The sequence below is a fragment of the Anomaloglossus baeobatrachus genome, chromosome 2 (genome assembly GCF_048569485.1).
Source record: "Anomaloglossus baeobatrachus isolate aAnoBae1 chromosome 2, aAnoBae1.hap1, whole genome shotgun sequence".
In the NCBI taxonomy this organism is placed as follows: domain Eukaryota; kingdom Metazoa; phylum Chordata; class Amphibia; order Anura; family Aromobatidae; genus Anomaloglossus; species Anomaloglossus baeobatrachus.
This window is the reverse complement of record NC_134354.1, coordinates 682,433,637-682,448,839: the sequence shown is the minus strand read 5'-3', so window position 1 is coordinate 682,448,839 and position 15,203 is coordinate 682,433,637. Positions and strand designations below refer to the sequence as shown.

The 15,203-nt window shown below is 45.3% G+C and overlaps 1 protein-coding gene across 1 annotated transcript in view; it reads right to left on the bottom strand.

The window, feature by feature from the left end:
• ITGA5 (integrin subunit alpha 5) overlaps positions 1 to 15,203 on the bottom strand; it is a 162,046-nt gene that overhangs the window by 66,024 nt on the left and 80,819 nt on the right. Inside the window, exon 2 of the mRNA XM_075337176.1 lies at positions 7,799 to 7,929. Coding sequence (XP_075193291.1) covers positions 7,799 to 7,929 — 131 coding nt within the window. The remainder of the gene's footprint in view (positions 1 to 7,798; positions 7,930 to 15,203) is intronic.

The window sequence follows — 15,203 nt, the reverse complement described above, 5'->3', positions numbered from 1 at the left end:
AAGAGCACAGTGGCCTCCGTAATCCGTAAAAGGAAGAAGTTTGTGACCACCAGAACTCTTCCTAGACCTGGCCGTCCAGCCAAATTGAGCAATTGTGGCAGAAGGGCCTTGATAAGAGGTAAAGAAGAACCCCAAGATCACTGTGGCTGAGATCCAGAGATGCAGTAGGGAGATGGGAGAAAGTGCCACAAAGTCAACTATCACTGCAGCCCTCCACGAGTCAAGCCTTTATGGCAGAGTGGCCCAACGGAAGCCTCCCCTCAGTGCAAAAACATATGAAAGCCCACAGAGTTTGCAAAAAAACACATGAAGGGCTCCCAGACTATGAGAAATAAGATTCTCTGGTCTGATAAGACTAAGATAAAACTTTTTGGTGAAAATTCTAAGCAGTATGTGTGGACACAACCAGGCACTGCTCATCACCTGCCCAATACAATCCCAACAGTGAAACATGGTAGTGGCAGCATCATCATATGGGGGTGTTTTTCAGCTGCAGGGACAGGACGACTGATTGCAATGGAAGAAAAGATTGATGGGGCCAAATACAGAGATATTCTGGAGGAAACCTCTTTCAGAGTGCTCTGGTTCTCAGACTTAGCCAAAGGTTCACTTTCGAACAAAGACAATGATGTAGTGCCCCTGAACCCATCAGGGCACTACTAGGTACTGCATCCTGTCAAAGATGCAGGCCTACACCCAGGGACCTGGAAGACCAGTGCCAGTAACATCAAAAACAAACATCGACCGTTTCTCTCTCACAAATCATGGGTGACTGACTAGTCCGGGATCCAATGGATGGCCGCCCAGGGGTGGAGCCAGTCCAGTCCACTAGACGACAACCAGGTGGGAGGGGACAGACAGACAAAGATGGGAGGACCTCAGTGCTGGCAAGTGTGGATGATGTGGACCAGTCATGCACACAGGCTTCAGAAGACGGAGGAGCAAGATGGCAGAGAGAGGAGGCGCCGGTCCCGGAGAACAGCGACACCCACTGGGCCAACCAGCACCGCAGCGACCGGTTTAGGTGAGTATTATAAAGTGTTTTTTTTACATTCTACACAGCGGCCTGCACTCTTAGGGTATGTGCGCCCGTGTGCGTATTACATGCAGTTACGCTGCTTTCTGCACCGCAGCGTAACTGCATGCGTCCTGCGTCCCCTGCACAATCTATGGAGATTGTGCAGGAGCCGTGCGCACGTGGCATGTTAGAACGCAGCGATTCGGCTGCTTGCCGAATCCCTGCGTTCTAAGAAGTGACATGTCACTTCTTTCGTGCGTTCTGCATGCTGTCTATAGGGAGAGGCAGCATGCAGAGCGCACAAATCTGCCGGCACCATGCACTTCAGAACGCAGCTTTTCAGCTGCGCTCTGAAGCGCACATTTTCGGTGCGGTGCAAAGCCCACACGTGCGCACATAGCCTTATATGCAGCATGTTAGAATGCCGTATATAAGAGCCCACTGGTGGTGGCCGCAGCTTATAGGCCATAAAACTGGTGACAGGTTCCCTTTAAGGCAGTTGTTTAAGGGAACCTAATCTATAAAAGGTCTGAGGTCCACTAAACCACTAACATTACATACAGCATGCCAAATCACATGACAGCTCTCAGTGAAAAAAGGGAAAAAAACAAAAACACTTTTTCCACTTCACTCATCCGTGCAGTCTTGCATCCCAGTAGTGTCATAATATCATAATCATAAGTTTTGCTATTAAAAGGGTTAAATTTGTTTGAAAACCTAAACCTCAGCCACTAAACTCTCAGTGGTTTACTAGCCACAAACCTAGTGACAAGTTCCCTTTAAGGAGAAAAAAAAAAAATTACACATGGTTGTATCTGGAATTACAGAATATGCGTATTTCACACAAGTATAGCTGAACTACAATACCCAGCACAGGCCAGGAAAAAGGTTTATAGAAAATACACAGTTGTCTTTAGAATCTCAGTTAATTCTTTTAATTTTACCCCTATTACTATTCTGGTAGTAATCGAATAGATATATAACATAATTAAAACAGATAAAAAGTCATGATTGTGCTCACCTGACAGATTATGTCGGGGGGATGAAGATCAGATGAATTAATACAACCGATCATTGGGTTTTCATGGAAAATAAGGAGTGAGGAATGTGGCAGCAGCTTTATACCCTCTGGCCATCACAAATGTGAATACTACGACGTATGGGGAATTGGGAGCGAGAGGTCGGCCAAACATCAGCCATCTCATATTCATGGTCAGCTTTAGTCAACTTTTCTTTTGAAAAACCCCAAGAGTAAAGATGGAGTATATTTTACACAATTTGATTAAGGGTGATTCTTTTCACCTGAAACGCGTAGCGCAGGTCATGCTGTTTTGCCTGCGTGTTGAATAAACCTGGAGGAGTCTTTTTCACCTGAAGAGCTGGATTCTTTTTGCTTTTTGGGATTATTTTGGGTCGTGGCAGTGCCTATCCGTGCTCCAGGGAAGACACTAAAAGGATGAGCTGAATATCATATATATTTACACAATGCTATGGCGGAGAGGTGCCAACAGGTGATGGATCTTACCATGTTTTTCCACGTCCCTATAGGAGAACGTGTGTGCCAGTCCCCATCAGAGATAACAAATTTCTAATTTTCCATTCAAGTTGACCTACCATTAGTTTTTGGACTGGAATCCACTATAGTCATTTCCTGATAACAGCTAGAACGGTGCGAATGTCCAAACTTGGCATTGCATTCTTCTTTACCCAATTGGCAATCATGTGAGAATTAGCCCTGAACATTTCTAAAAGCTAAATGAATACTTAACAGGTGCAATATTACTTCCGTGCAGACAGTGAAGGTTTGCACACTAGTGAGAATCAAGTATTGTAAAAAGTAAGTGGGAGACTGGGAGCAATGCACACAGAGCAGCTGACATTCCTTAAACTTGTGATAGGCAAAAGAAAAGACCAAGTTATAACCCATAACGTCACGACCCCCCCCCCGTAAACTATCCCCTTCTATGTATTGTAGTTGCCAGGTACTAATACTATTAATAAATTCTGATACATTAAATTTTTCTTGTCAAGGCTAGTTTCACACTTGCGCTGTGCGGCATCCGTCGCATTGCGATGTGTGACGGATGTAACGGATGCGTTGCATATAGTGGCAAAACTGATGCGACGGATCCTGCAAATCAACGCAATCCAAGCAAGCTTTTTTTTCAGCGATGTACTCAACTGAGCATGCTCAGTTGTGTAAAGACTGATCGGTCACAGGAATCCGTCAAATGACGGATTCCGCCACCATAGGCTTCCATTATAAAAACGACGAACGCCGATTGAATCCTGCACATTGCGTTTTTTTTGACGCTCTGGGAAGCGCAGAAAAATGCTACATGCTGCGTTCTTTCCACCTGGCGGATGCAACGCAGCGTCGCCCAGCGGATACAACGCAAGGCCATCCGTCACAATTCGTCAATAAAAACTATGGGAAACAGAGCACATCCGTTAACAGATTGCGCTGTTTGCCAAAGCGGCAGATTGCGACGGCTGACAAACAACGCAAGTGTGAAAGTACAATAAAATAGCTTAAAATCAGTCTTTTCTAGCTTCCTTCTTACCGGGGGTAGTGTGCTCATGATGACCAGGAGATTGGACTAGCTGCATTGTGATGTCACGTTAGGGGGCAGCACTGGTCTTTCAATGCTGCTGGGTAGTCTGACACTGCGCACTAACAGTGCACTCTGTTTCTGGCTCTGAGGAGTACAGGCGGCAGAGTGCACTGTCACTGTGCAAGTCAAACAATGAGAGCATGCAGAGACACATCAAAGACGAGACCAGCCCCTGAAAGGAGAGTCACTGATGACACTTCATTTCAGGGAGGAAGCAGAGGCTGTGGCAGTGACTGCAGCCTCTGCCCCTGATGACACTTTGTTTGAGTATCCCAACATGCACTGGGATTCTCAAACAAAGCACCATCAGACAGGAAGTAGAAAAAAAATCATCAAAAAAGTAGTTAGTGCAGGGAGGGAAGGACAGGGAATTTTTAATATAGCCATATTAAAAAATAGTTTAGATTACGGCAATAACTAGACAGGGATTTAGATGAAAATTTCTTCAGCCTTTGGACCACCCCTCTAAGAAGATGAGCCATCCCCTTTCAGTTACATTGAATATATTGAATATCTAGAAAGTAAAACGTATGGTTACATACTAACTTGCACTATACATTTTCCTAGAAAGTAAGAACAGTAGAATAAAACCCAGATGCTCTTAAGACTATCATACATCTAAGCAACTGAGATCCTTAACAAAAGTGTAGGGAGCTACTAGACATTAGAGATAAACATTTACTTTAAGAGGGAACGTAAAGTTCATGCAATCGTCAGAAAGTTGTTCCTTAGAACGACTTGTTTTATAAAGTTTGGGATTATATCCAGCCTAAACTTTTCTGTTTGTCTAAAAAAAGTCCAGTGAACATATATACTGTATATCATCATCACTCTGACCTTTACAGACAAGAAACAAGTAGCATTTCGGGAACTTTTACACAAGGTAGTGAAAAAAAAAGGTTTTAACTTTTTAGGAACTCATAGATGTCATAAGATGTGGTTAATTCGTTTGCTATGAATCACAGAAATAAAAATACATTTTAGCAATGATCGTTTCATAGCCAAATCCAATACCCACTATATCAGTATGTATTATTACAAAAAATAAATTGGAGAGCTGGCTTGCACTCTTGCAGACTAGGTCTGACCAGTCAAATGGCAGTCTATGTAGAAATGCGAATCGACCTGTGGACTGAAGATTCCTCCAGAAACAACTAATTGCTGGAGTATTCGGTTTTAAACCCACAATATGGTTCTTTACTAACAAAATTTACACTGTGTGCCCTTAACTACCTAAAAAGGTTGTCCTAACTAAAGTTAGAATCAAAGTTTTTTTGTTTTTTTTAAAAAAAAGTCGCTTTTGGCAGTGTCGGTAGATTGATTAAAGGGGGAAAAAAAAAATAGATTAACGAAAGACCAGGACAAACAATCACAGGCATTATTCCATCCTGACAAGAGCATGTGTGTCGCCCTGGGCAAGCCAGGGGACACAGGTCACAACACCACCACACCCCACACTCCAGGTAGGCACACCTGCTAACCAGAAACCCTTGTTGCCTCCCTCCAAGAGTCTGTTGATGCACACCAGGGGGTGGGCCAGGCGGTTGGCTCCGCCCACCAAGGAGCTCACAACTCTGGAGGCAGGAAGTTACCAGGCAGATTAGCCCGGGCAGGGCAAGAGAGCAGAACTGTCAGGGAGGAGGAAGTGGAAGGAGTGAGGAGTAGCCCAGGCAGGGGCTAGAGTAAACAACCAGAAGTGAAAGTGAAGGAAAGGAAAGTGGAAAAGGAGGAAAGCAAGAAGTGGAGAGAGCGCAGAGAGTGCGCAGAGCCTGAGAGCCCAGCTGTGTGTAGGGCTAGAACAGCAAGGTCAGCGACGGCGGTGACTGTCCGGAGGGGGACCGTTTGGAAGTTCCTGGAAGGACCCCATTGGCTGTGTGCCCGGTGGTCTGGAGCAGTGTTCCGAAGGACAGTCAGCACCAGGACAGGGGCCTCTCGGACCCCGGCAAGGCTAGGAGTCGCCCAATTTGCCGAATCCGTCAGTGAAGGGGACGCAGATCCCCCAGCAACAAAGTCCCGATTGACGGCAACAGCCCGACCATTACCGGGGAGACACCGCCACCGCCAAGGCACCAGTTTCCCCAGGGCCAGCGCCTGCGGGCAAAGTGTAGAGCTCCTCCGGCCCAGATTGCAGTCGGGGAGCGGGTAACCGGAGGGAATCCACCGCTACCATCAGTCAAACAGGTGCAAGGAAGAGAGACGTCACCGTCACCTACCGGGAGTGCAGGTGCAACCGTCTGTGGGACCGTCCTACCAGCCGTTGGTTTACCGTACAAACTGTGTCCGTGTCTCAGGCTGAGTGAGTACCACAGTGCCGCAAGGCACAGCGCTGCCCCCGCGTCCCTGCGCCCTCCAGGCCCTACACTTCACATCTCTTCACCGGGCCCCGGGATCACCAACCCCTACCCACGGAGGGGCAACACAACACCTGGCTGCTCCAATCACCATCCCCGGGACCCCCACACTGAGCAGCGGTGGTGCCATCACCACAACCGTGGGTGGCGTCACGAACTATAATCCCAACAAACACCCCCCCTTTCACTCACGGGCGAGGAGTGTCGCTCGAGACACCCCGGGATCCGGCCCGCAGCTCGAGCCACCAGGAGCAACTGCCGGACCCGAGCAGAAGGGGTGAGCGCGGTGTGCTGACACCCTCCTCCCCGCCCGCGACACATGATCGGCTGATTGAAGTGTTGAGTGATCATTGCTAGACTCTGCTATATGGCCGTTCTGTAAAGGCTTGTAGGACAGCGGTGGACACTCTCGGATACTTGTTGAGCAAAAATAGATCTAAGGTTCTACTAATTTCTCCAGCTGTCATGCAATTATCTGGAAATAGAGATGTAACTTGAGAATTGCTGTCTCGATACGGCTTTGGGCCTGAATCGTCACCACAAAAAGTTCAAAGTTTTAAATTTATAGAATATATTTCTAATTTGCCAGTAACTGTACAGAACAGAAAGGACTTAAGAGCAAGGCACTTAATGCCAATCACAATTATGTCATGTGAAGTTGATGCCAAAGTTCTGACAGCTTGTTCTACATCTCCACCTTCAAACAGAGCAACCTGAGCGGTGAGCTCAACAGCCTTGATGTGGTGACAAGGAGCAAGGCTGCCTAAAGGCAATTCTCCAAAGGAGGTTTGCTCAAGAAAGAACTGGTAAGTGAGAAGGAATCAACAGGGCGATTTACAACATTTACATACTCAAAATGACTGACTTGTACCAGCTTTGCTGTGGTGAATACATTTTTAGATAAAAGGCTTGGAGATTCTCCTAGGATGAAACCAACTTATAATATCAGGAGCATTTGAAAGCAATTCTGAGGATGATTAAAGGGGTACAAAGCATAGTGGCCACATCGATGTAAAGCTGTGGCAGAAGGCTCTCTCTAAATACCTTCTGTTGTCAATTATGCCTGTGAGCTGAGCTATCACTGTCCGCTCATCCCCCATCACGTGACTTGGGCTGCAGTGACCTCTGATGTCTGCTGAGGTCACATCAACTTCCGGAATTAGAAGTTGACCTAGCATCACTGAGGTGGGACCCAGTAATAGTGAGGGACTGGCTGTGGTTTGAGTCTCATTGCAAGTCCATCATCTCGTGCACTCTCTCCTTCTCCACAGAGCGCCACAAGCACGAGCGATGTTGGGCTGTGAAGTGCGGTGAAACTCCGCCTACAGCCCAGTCACTCATGGAGACTGGGTCCCGCCTCGATGATCCCGGGTCAACTTCCAATTCCGAAAGTTGACGTGACATCTCCGGATCTCAGAGGTCACGGCAGCCCGAGTAATGTGATGAGGGATGAGTGGATAGCGATAGCGCCGCTCACAGGCAGAATGGAGAACAGAAGGTATTTAGCAGAAGCCTTCTGTCTCAGCTTTACATTGATGTGGCAACTAGGCTTTGTCGTGGATCACCCCTATAAAATGGAATGGATGAGATCAATCTTTATAAAAGCAAAACAATTGATCTTTTGGTCTCTTTCATCAGTGCTTGGCTTACCACTGTATACATTTTACTAACTTTATTACATATAGTGAATATAGTTCTGAAAACAAAAATATAATTCACTCCCATCATTAAGTAAAAAAAAAAAAAAAGTTTGCAATATGTTAATGTGTTGTAAATTTTTGCATTGTGAAGCAGTTAAGTAGCTTTAAAGTTACCTTTTTTGTCAAATTCGATTGGCGTGCAGTCATTAGCATTCCTGTTCCAGGGGCAATAATACACAGCTCCTCCTTCAAATACTTCCGGTTGAGTTGTATTTGCCTTAGGAGCTCCAATCAGGATACTAATACTGTAATAAAATAAAATAAAAAATAAAATGAATGTAGGTGAGAAAGTTAAACAGCTAAAGCCGTAAAATACACTACTATCAGTCACTTTTATATGGAGGTCTCCTAACTCATTAAAAAAAGGAGGACAAGGCTAGCTTTGAATAGACTATTAAAACATATCTTTAAAAGGGGTTGTCTGGGCTAAATCCACAAATCTACAATCACTGTCACTATGTGACTGCAGACACTGTGCACTGTGAGAATTCACCGGTATCAAAGCCGGGAACTGGCCATATCCCGACAAGAGTGGCACAGCCTCGCTCAATGCAAGTGTATTGAGCAAGGCTGTGCCCCTTCTAGTCCGAGATTCTGAATATGCATATCATATACGCACAGCCACATGACCGTCGTTCAAGGCTTTGACACCGGCGAATTCTCATAGCGCACAGTGTGTGCAATGTGAAGATTCATAAGTCTGCAGTCACAAAGTGGACTTCTGGATTTAGACCAGCCAACGGCTGTAAACATAAGAGGCAAATAGGTTTGACCTACCATATCCACTTCCTTGTTGAGAATGAACCTCCATGGCATAATACTGCCAGCAATATGCTTTGCAGGGGTGTTACCATACAAAGGTAAAAGTAAAACCCATTCTTTAGTGCCTGAGGGGCCTACAGTTCTCTCTTGTCACAAACAAATAGTAGGTGGGCTCCATCTAATAGATCATACACTTGGACCAAAGAGCATTAAGTAACAGTTCTGGTCCTAAGATCACACTTAACCAACTGCTACATATGAGATGAGCGGCCTTAACATCCCGCCCACCTCCTTCCTTCCTCATTGCCAGCAGCTGCAGGTACGATGTTGTTCCTCGTTCCTGCGGTGTCACACAGAGCAATGTGTGCTGCCGCAGGAACGACGAACAACCTGCTTCCTGCAGCAAAAACGATATTTGAGATTAGAACGACGTGTCAACGATCAACAATATGGCGAGTATTTTTAGTTAGCGGTCATTCGTACGTTTCACAGGCAGCGACGTCACTAACTAGGTCGGATGTGCGTCACGAATTCAGTGACCCCAACGACATCTCGTTAGCGATGTCGTTGCGTGTAAAGTGGCCTTAAGATGAGGGAATTCGATTGCTTAAGTGATGGCAATAATTGTAGAATACGGCAGAATAGGTTGGTGCTACATCAACAGATGTATATTGGTATAACCAAATTATTACATCATGTACAATACAGTGGCATACCCATCTCCGTAAGTGATGGCATATCACTGGGATATGCCATCACGTAATGATAACTACACATTGGACCTCTGGCACCCCCAATGATCCTGAGAATAGAAGCACCACAACTAAGATTTCTCACAGTGTCCTCTTCAGTTTTGCCCTGCACAGCAGCTCTTCTGGGTCAGCTCGTGGTGTAGGGACCTGCAGCTCATCCAATGCATGTCACCTAAGCCAGGCTGAAGTACATGGCTTTCAATGCTCATTGGGGGGTCTCATTACCTGCTGTAATGTACCTGTGCTCGGCTCCACATAATATCAGGATTGTGGGGTCCCAGAGGTCAACCCTCAGCAATCATGGAGTGATGGGACATTCTAGAATATGCATTCACCAAGATGAGAATACCCATTAATGGTTGCATATATGGCTTCACCTATACACTTAAATAACATCCAGCTCCTTAAAAAGGAAGAGAAGTTGACAATCTTCTTCATAGATTAGACAATGTAAAATCAGGGAAAAAAAAAAAATTATCTAAGCCCCATTATCGCTCCTTTATCTCATATCTGCAGTTCAGGGAACCACACAACGGCATGCGATTGATATTAGAAGCTCTTCTATAAAGTCCTGTGCCAGTTTATAACAAAAACAAGAAAATACCCAATACTATGCAAAGATCGGGAACATAAAAGCGTTAGCGAAGCATTCCACTTGTAAGAAGTCAGTCCTCTTGGCAGGGATTACAAGTGTTATTTCTGGTGAACTATGAAGTTGGGATTTACAATTCATGCACTCTCCATCCTTTCGAGGTGGAAGAATCATGGATTTGGCATCTGTAGAATAATTTGTAAAGAACAGATGGGATTGTGTTGTCCAATATAAAGGAATGGACTAAGGATGTCTAAGACTGGATAGCCTGAAAATCAAATGTTATTCTGTAAACTAAAGCAAATATTAAAAACAGCTGGATGTGGACGGAAAAAGCCATAGACATCGAAATCCCCATTCATGACACTATATAAAAACTCACATTCAGAGTTCACGAGGAAGACGTTGTCAGGACTGAGTAATAAAGGACTTCTCCAAATATCGTAGCTTCTAGCAAGCCAAAAAAAAAAAAAAAAAAAAAAGAAGATTTAGGTATGGGCAAGATCAACTTGACGTCAATAAAAGCCCTTATCCTCAGCCAATTACCTTTTGTCATGCATGGCTTATTACTTAAGAAGGCTTCTTTGATGCGTAAACAGGTGTTCAAACCAGAACCCTATTTCCCCCTCTAACTCCAACCAGTATATAGTGCTGCAACCAAACAGACCATCCTATTAACGTGTGGAGACGAATGACTTGGGGGAGTCACAGGTGCACTCCATTATGAGCATTATCTCATAGCAGCTGCAAAGTGCGAACCTCGAACAGGTAATGAAAATCAGTGTCCTAATGTAGCTCCTTCAGGTCATTGCAGTGCTATGCAAGAGGAATAATACACATATATACACATATATATATATATATATAATGTATATATGTACATATGTGTGTATATATGTGTATATATGTGTATATATGTGTATATATGTGTATATATGTATATATATGTATATATATGTATATATATGTGTGTATATATGTGTATATATGTATATATATGTGTATATATGTATATATATGTGTATATATGTATATATGTGTGTATATATGTATATATGTGTGTATATATGTATATATATATATATATGTATATATATATATATATATATATATATATATATATATATATATATATATATATATATATATATATATATATATATATATATATATATATATATATATATATATATATATATATATATATATATATATATATATATATATATATATATATATATATATATATATATATATATATATATATAATCATAAAAATATTAAATTATACACGAACTTCACTGATGTTCCCATCAGCAGTATTCTACCGCAATGCCAGATGCAGTACACTTCAATAAATGGAATCGCGGCAAGATAAGTTCACATGCGGCCTTACCTTGCTGCGATTCCACTGTATTGAACTGTACCGCAGTTCTGACGGATCCGGCATTGCGGCAGAATACCACCGATTTGCGTGCATAGGTGTTGCAGGCAGGGGACAGATCACGGCAGGTGGGCTGCTCGAGATGCTCGGATCTGGGGTCGTTGCGGTGGCTCGAGGGGAAGCTGGACCCGGGCCTGAGCACCCGTTTGACGCCCGCAAGAGAAAAAAGGGGATTTATATTTACAGGGGAGGTTTGTCAGTGACGCCACTTGTGCTGCGCAGTGATTGTTGGCGACACCGCCGCTGCCGCTGGAAGTGATGCCTGGGACTGATTGAGTGGGGAAGCTGGTCTTCTTCCCTCCACGGGTAGGGAAGGTGGTGTCCCGGGGCCCAAATACAGGTGGGATGGTGCTGCGGAGCACAATCTGCAGGGTTGGACCAGGTGGTGTTGGTGTACTCACAGTTGTAAAATAACTTGACACAGAGTCCAGATGGTAAACCAAACTGCCGGCAAACACTAGCCTCCGGAGGGGTGTGCTAGGGTGCTACACCCTGGTACAGCAAACAGGGGTCCCTTCCTCCTGCACTTCGTGTTTGTGTCCTTTTTGTTAACTACTCAGCTTGGAATGGGGAAGTCCACTCGAGGTGTGTTTGTCCGTGGGAGCTATGGCTCGCGAGAACTGACCTGTGGGATCTTAGTAGGCAACTGCGGATCCCTATCCCCCTCGTTGGGCTTCCGTCTTGCTCTCTGGGCCTCCTGTGGGACAAGACCTGAAATCTTGTCCCCGGCTGGTCAATTAGTAAGGTGCGTGAAGCTGTCCTTGCTCTAGGGTCCAGGTACCCTGTCGTGCACGGCTCCAGACCGGATTCCCACTGTCGGTAGCGGCAGGCTACAACCCTGCCCCGGTCCACTTAAGGTCTCCCGCGACCGGATCTCAGTCACCTGTGGCCCTGTCTGCAGTCTGCCACCTAGTCAGTTTGTCACTAATCTGGTAGTCCAGGAGCTCCAACCCTGTCACATCACACTCCTCTCTTCACTTCTGTCACTTTCGGACTCTGACTCTGGCTCCTCCCATCACACCTCAGAACTAGTGATGTGTCGGTCGCGAACGATCCGACACAAAGATCCGGCTCCCTGCAGTGACTGACAGGAGCCGGATCACCAAAGTGAGCCACTAAAATCCCTAAACGGCTCTTTTCGCTGCTGAAACCCCGCCCACCAGTGTCTAAACTCCGCCCACTCTGCGATCTAATTGGTCCCTTGTAAGTGGGCGGGGTTTATCCGTAAGTGGGCGTGGTTTCAGCGGTGTCACTATAATCCTAAATGTGTGTTCACCTTGGGGTGAACACATTTAATAAGGAGCCGAGAACGATCCGAATGAGCCGACTCTTTTTGGTGAGCGGAGCCATGGGAACCGGACCACCAAAAAGAGCTGGACTGCCCATCACTACTCAGAACCCCTAGGTGGGCGTCACCATCTGCTTGGCCCCGCCCACTGGTGTGTCCCTATTGTGATGGTGGGGTGACTAGGCTTTGCTGGCTAATGTTGTGTACCAGGATGGGGATTGTGATGGTGGACCAAAGAGGAGAGAATCCTGTACCAGTAGAGGGGTGCAGTCTTCTGCGACACCCTGATTTTGTCAGGGCGTCACATACGGTAAATACAAGGTTCAATATTTGCAATCTAGGAATTGTTTTGACAGCAGAAAATATCTGTTGCCTATTCACATGGGAGCAATATTCAGCTCATCATAACATGTCACATGTCTGTGACCTCCAATAAAAGTCTATAAACCGACGGCCAACACTGAACAGTATCTCAATCCATTGCAACAAACTTAAAATCTCAAAGAAAAAGAATCTTCATTACTTCTTAATTGTGGAGATCATTTTGCTCAAGGCAATGACGATTGTCCATATGAACAGAGCCTTGTGTCAGTCTCATGAAAGCACAATGCTAGTATATTCTCTGATGTGCAAGTCACTGATCATTTACACATAACATTACATAGAGAAAAGAATTCCAAATATCAGCGGCTTCCCTGAATAAAGATCTATTCTACATCTACCCCAAGTTATACAACAGTTAACCTTTAAGGGGCACATATGCAATGCTATTCTGCAGGATAAATAGCGGAGACTTAACTCATATGAATACAAATTGCTCAGTGTGCGTTCCACTTTGGGCCATCAATGCTACAGACTCCAGATACTGACCAGTCATCCTGATCTATGAATGACCTGTAAATATCATATGAGAATACTACTTTAAGGGAAAATAATTAGGGTAATGATTGAATTTGGACTACTAATTCACTGAAGGTCAGCTTACACAGACCAACCAGCGACACAAGATGACCGCCGATCGGTAAACGTTTATAGATTGACGGTTGTTTGAATGCTTGTTAACGCAAGCAGACGAAAGTAAGCGATGCGCACTGAGTGAGCGATCTATACTAGATTGCTTAGTGCACAAACTACCACAGCTTTCAGCAGCGCGAGCTCCGTTGACAAAGGACAATGAACCAATAAGAACAATTATCTTATGCTGAACAAAACATTTCACCGGATGAACGAGTGTTTTGCTCAATCATTGGTTGATTGGCATCCTGTTTACAAAGCAAGGCAATTGTGAAACGAGCATTTTAAAACAATAGTTTTTCAATCATCTTGCCCCTTTATACAGCTCCAAGTTTACAGATTCAGGGTATGTGCGCACGTTTCGTTCTGTGCAGTGGGGAAAATAATGCACCCCCTGGCAGACTGGACAAATTTAAACACTGCGTTTGTAAAAAAAAAAAAAAAAAAAAAAAAATATATATATATGCATCCAAAAGCACATGCATTTTCCATGCGTTTTGGATGCATTTTTGACAATGCGTTCCCCCGGCAGTTCAGCTCTGTTACATGCCTGCTGACAGCAGACACAGAATCGCGCGATGAGAATGAACTCTGGTGAACTTCACCCCACTTCACTGTCATCCCGTGGCTCTGTCTGTGTCACGTCCTGATTAGCAGTCACCCGTGAAGGACTCATCGGTGACCGCTAATCCCCTTAGTGACAAGTGAGCAGCGCGATCAGCGGTGCAGTCACTCAGATGACCCGCGGCCAGCTGAAGTCCTCCACCCGAGACGCAACTCACCTGTGACGTCATCGCTGATCGCGCAGCTCACTTCAGTCACTCTGACGACTTGCTATCACAGTTTGAGGATCCAGCAGTGGGCGCGGGTAACCTGAGTGACGTCATCGCTGATCGTGCGACTCACTTCAGTTGCTGCGTGGAGCTGACAGAGTGGTCGTGGTCTGTGGCCGCTCCTGTCAGCTTCACGTAGCAGAGCTGGATGCGTCGCGGGACCTCGTGTGGATTACGTCAGAACTGGAGGGGTATTTGGGGATTAATAAACTGGTGAAAGAAGGTGGTTTTTTTTGTCTTATTCCAAATAAAGAATTTTTTCGGGTGTGTTTATTTTCTTTAACTTACAGGTTAATCATGGAAGGTATCTCGGGGAGACGCCTGCCATGATTAACCTAGGACTTAGTGACAGCTATGGACTGCCATTACCTCCTTATTACCCCGATTGCCACCGCAACAGGGCAATTCGGGATGAGCCGGGTCGAGTCCCGGGACGGTCTCATCTAATGGATGCAGCAATTCCGGGCGGCTGCTGGCTGATATTGTTAGGCTGGGGGGCTCCCCATAATGTGGAGCTCCCCATCCTGGGAATACCAGCCTTCATCCGTGTGGCTTTACCCTGGCTGGTATCAAAATTGGGGGGTGGGGTGGGGGGGACCGCATGTCAGGTTTTTTTTATTATTTATTTATTTTACTGCACGATATAGACCTGCCCACCGGTAGCTGTGATTGATTGCAGTGAGACAGCTGTCACTCACCGTGGGGGCATGCCTGACTGCAACCAATCACAGGCACTGGTGGGTGGGGAAAGAAGAGAATACGAGATGAAGTCATGAGCGGCCGGCTTTTCAAAAGAGGAAAAGCGGCCGGAGCTTTGTGACAGCCATGCAGCGC